The sequence below is a fragment of the Plectropomus leopardus genome, chromosome 22 (assembly GCF_008729295.1).
Source record: "Plectropomus leopardus isolate mb chromosome 22, YSFRI_Pleo_2.0, whole genome shotgun sequence".
Classification (NCBI taxonomy): domain Eukaryota; kingdom Metazoa; phylum Chordata; class Actinopteri; order Perciformes; family Serranidae; genus Plectropomus; species Plectropomus leopardus.
In genome coordinates, this window is record NC_056484.1 from 22,889,016 (window position 1) to 22,892,852 (window position 3,837).

The 3,837-nt window shown below is 38.2% G+C and overlaps 1 protein-coding gene across 1 annotated transcript; it reads right to left on the reverse strand.

The window, feature by feature from the left end:
- Positions 1 to 288: 288 nt before the first annotated feature.
- On the reverse strand, positions 289 to 3,102 carry LOC121961731 (microsomal glutathione S-transferase 1-like). The gene is made up of 4 exons (XM_042511789.1): positions 3,011 to 3,102; positions 2,473 to 2,605; positions 873 to 964; positions 289 to 717 (listed from the first exon to the last, which is right to left on the reverse strand). Exons 2-4 carry the CDS (start codon positions 2,587 to 2,589, stop codon positions 471 to 473), a joined length of 456 nt encoding a protein of 151 aa, XP_042367723.1. The 5' UTR covers positions 2,590 to 2,605; positions 3,011 to 3,102; the 3' UTR covers positions 289 to 470.
- Positions 3,103 to 3,837: the final 735 nt, after the last annotated feature.

Genomic DNA, 3,837 nt, shown 5'->3' on the forward strand with positions numbered 1-3,837 from the left:
CTTTGTTAGGTGTCTTATTGCCAATGATGTAAGTAAAAATGTAGTCTCAGGTGTACTTTATGCTGGTGCTCGCACATTTCAACCTTTTTAAAGTGAATATAGACATAATTCTGGGCTGGCTACATTTGACGTTCCATTAATGCCTCAGTATTGCATAAGACATGCTGTTATGTTTTAAGTGACTTGGTTGATTTTACTTTTAAAAGCATTTTAATGAATAGTTTTTCCATTGCTAGATTGATATTGAGTACCTGTGCCATGACCTTGAGAAGTAATTACCCAGAAACATAGCTGATAGAAAGGTTTATTAAAAAATACCTTTTCCATCCATGGAAGCAGTTCCAGGGAATGCAAAGGGTGCCAAGGATGTTTCATAATCAAGCTCATAGATAGCTGCAGCAGTTAAGTAAAAAGGTTTCATGTTGGAATGATGAGCTTGTGATGAAGAGTTGAATGGCCCCTTTTTGTTTCTAAAGCACGAGAACTGTGCTAAGCACCCTGTAAGCCATGGAGAAGGTGGTCAGGAGGCCCACCATAAAGGACAGACCCCTGCAGGGCTGAGGAAAAGCGCCCACGTATGAGATGGTGTGGAAGATCCGAGAGCCAACAAAGATGCGGAAATGTAGCAGAGCGGCTGAAAGCTCAGGTCCAGTGAGAGCGTAGAGCAGACCGACCACCACGAAGGGAACAACATTCTCCAAGTCATTCTGATGGCACCTGGAAAACAACATGACCAACAAATGTATCAATTTTTATCTCTGACTTTAGTTCCTGAAATGTATGGCCTAATTATCCAACTGGTGAATTCTAATTTCTGATGAAATACTAGTGTATCAATTCTAACTTCAGGTGTAAGTAACTGATCATCTCACCTTCGGACTCGCTCCACATTTGGATCGGTTCTCAGCAGTTTCTTCCTCTCCTCTGCAGGCTTCAAAGTTACATCTTCCTCATTTGCAAAAGCCTAAATGTGAGAGAAAACACGTGCATTGATGAAAGCCTCACCAGGAGTTGAGGGTTTCAGTATTGTAATTGTTGAGCGATATTTTTATGATTGCGTTTAGATTGAATGATGTTCTGCGACTTCTCCTCTGGCGATAACATTCCAAAAAGTATGGCGATGGATGTTCAAAACATAAGCAGCTTCATATCTATTGCAGCTACCACACTAGCCGAAAATAATAATGGAAAGGCAAGCCCCTTATATGTGGGAGCGGCCATGTATGAGGGATTTCTGGGAGGTGACAGTTCACCATTTCACAGAGAAATTGTTGATTCAAACCTTTGGAATGATCCATTCAACTTTTGAAGAGTTATGCAATGCAATAAACACCTCTTGTAGCATCTTCTGCTTGCCGCTGTGTTAAGACTTGAGACTTGCTTGAGTCTGGAAGGTTGAGACTTGAGACTTGCTTTTGAGTTGAAGTTTAAGCTTTGAGACTTCCTTGTGACTTGCACATGTGTGACTTAAGCCTCCTACAGACCCTGAGATTTTAGCAATCTTATAAGTTTAGTGCAGTTCCACTCTGCGACAGGGATCTTGATGAACTTGGCGTACAACATCAAGTTTGATGTGTGCAGACTGTGTGATGACGTCACCTACTGAATCACAGGCTACAACCTACGCCCATTGATGTCAATACACAAGAACAAAACCTTGTTTTTAAGATATTGCCACCTTTCTTTCATGATAGTGATCCTTGTCCAGGACAGCCCAAAATCACACAGTGTATACCAGGCTTGTCTCCTACTTCTACTGCTCACATAACAATAAAAACAACCCTGATGATCAATTCATCTGTGAACATGACTTTTCACTGCAGTACTGTGCAGTACTGCGCTTTGGGCTTTTGTATGGTGTAAGATAACTGTCAAAAAGATGTATCCATAATTAATCATTCTTATTTGTAATTTGAACAATTTCTATGTCAAAAAAGTTGTTTTACACAAAATTCTGCTGTCATATACTCTCCCTGCGACCTGACTGTGACCTCAGTGACGTCATTTCAGCACTTTTCGATTTGTACCCGTAAACTTGGATTCATGCACACAGTGAAGACTTTGTAGTAGTAGAAACGTGAGTTGTATTCATAAGACTTTGCACTTACAGATTTTACATTCATACTCATATAAAAACAATCCAAATTTGAACCCAGTTTCACAGACTCACGTATATGATAGCAGAAGTTTGTGTAAAACAACTTTTTCGACATAGAAATTGTTAAAATTACAAATAAGAATGATTATTATGGATACATCTTATTGACAGCTATCTTACACCATACTTTTGGGCATTGGAGTACATTATTTTGTGCATTTCAAAGACATGGATCAAAACCAATACAACTCTTACATATTTTAAAGTAAGGAGGCCACAGCAGGTTAAACACACAAAACGCCCTGCACACAATGTCTGAAAAATACATGTTTATGTTATTACCAGATGTAGAGGGAATTATTAATGTTACCTACTCCTTTTGTTATGCGGTGGTATGCAGTCATGGGCGCCATCAGCATCATCTTCAGGATGACAATAGTTGCATAGGTGGTAAAAGCCATAAATACCTCATCTTCCATCAGTTTTGCCATCTCTGCTGGTTTGCAGCTGAATGAGGAAGAGGCGGTATTTAGTTAAACATTCCGTTTCGGCAAAGATAAGAAATAACCTAAACAACATAGATGATGACTCAAAAAGTATTTCCGCACCCAAAAAAGTCGTCAGAACTTCCACATAAGTGTAGTATTATTCTAGAAATGTGTTCAGAGTGTACATGTGCCTTAAATATGTAGAGTGGAGAATGCACTTTTGTTAGATTCTAAATGCTCATGTGTATACAGATTAAGAGGTAGACCCCTGACAGTGTTAAACACTGAACAAACAAGTTGTTATTGTGCCTGTGGCTTTCAAAGCAAGTCCTATCTAAATGCAACCCTCTCAGTAAGCCAAAAATGTAATAATGATTATTAGAATACCATCAAAAACTTACAGCACAGTTGCAGCTCAACTTACCTCCTGTAGTGACTCTGCAGAAGTGAAACAAGGCTGGATCTGCTGTAGAAAAACAAACTCACCCAGATACTCAGGAGGCGGGACAACTGTTGCACAACACTCAACTTCCTGGATGTGTGAGCAGCACTGTGTTTCTCTACTTATGAGGACCACATGCATTCACACCCTTAAAAACACTCCCATTGCTCTGCATACTTTGTAGAATAGTAACTTGCATTTAGACTTTGGAGTGAGTACGGCGTGTTTTAAAGTGGGCAGACACTTTGAGCTTTTATTGATTTTTTTTATTGTGTTAACCCTAAGGGACTGTTTGGCACATTTTACGTGCCTTTCACTCTTCACTTTTTGGTAATTTTGGCTGTGTTCATGCATATGGCATAGGTTTTGCTCAGCTCCTGCAGTAAGTAGAAAATAAAATACACTGCGGAAACAAAATTGTTACATTCAATGCAAAAACTGCACCATCGAAACCCATTCAAACTGCAATTTTTGATCCCACAGCCATCAAAGCATAAAAAAATGCATTGTATTGTCATTCTGGGCTTTTGCCTTAGAATTTGAAATTTTTGCTATTTTCCACATGATGCTTCTTTTTGTTTTTTCATTTGGCATATGGAAAAAATACTCCTGTTTCCAGGTGCACTGTCACAATCAGTGTTGCCGCAAATCATTGACATATCCCAGGCTATGATAATACTATATATATATATATATATATATATATATATATATATATATATATATATATATATATATATATATATATATATATATATATATATATATATATATATATATATATATACACACACACACAAGCACATACA

Bases quoted from the DNA above. Each gene is read 5' to 3' on its own strand.
- LOC121961731 (XM_042511789.1), bottom strand. From the start codon at position 2,589: ATGGCAAAACTGATGGAAGATGAGGTATTTATGGCTTTTACCACCTAT. The intron at 965-2,472 runs GTAGGTAACATT...TCTCACATTTAG, and splicing joins ACCACCGCATAACAAAAGGA to GCTTTTGCAAATGAGGAAGA. The intron at 718-872 runs GTGAGATGATCA...GTTGTTTTCCAG, and splicing joins AATGTGGAGCGAGTCCGAAG to GTGCCATCAGAATGACTTGG.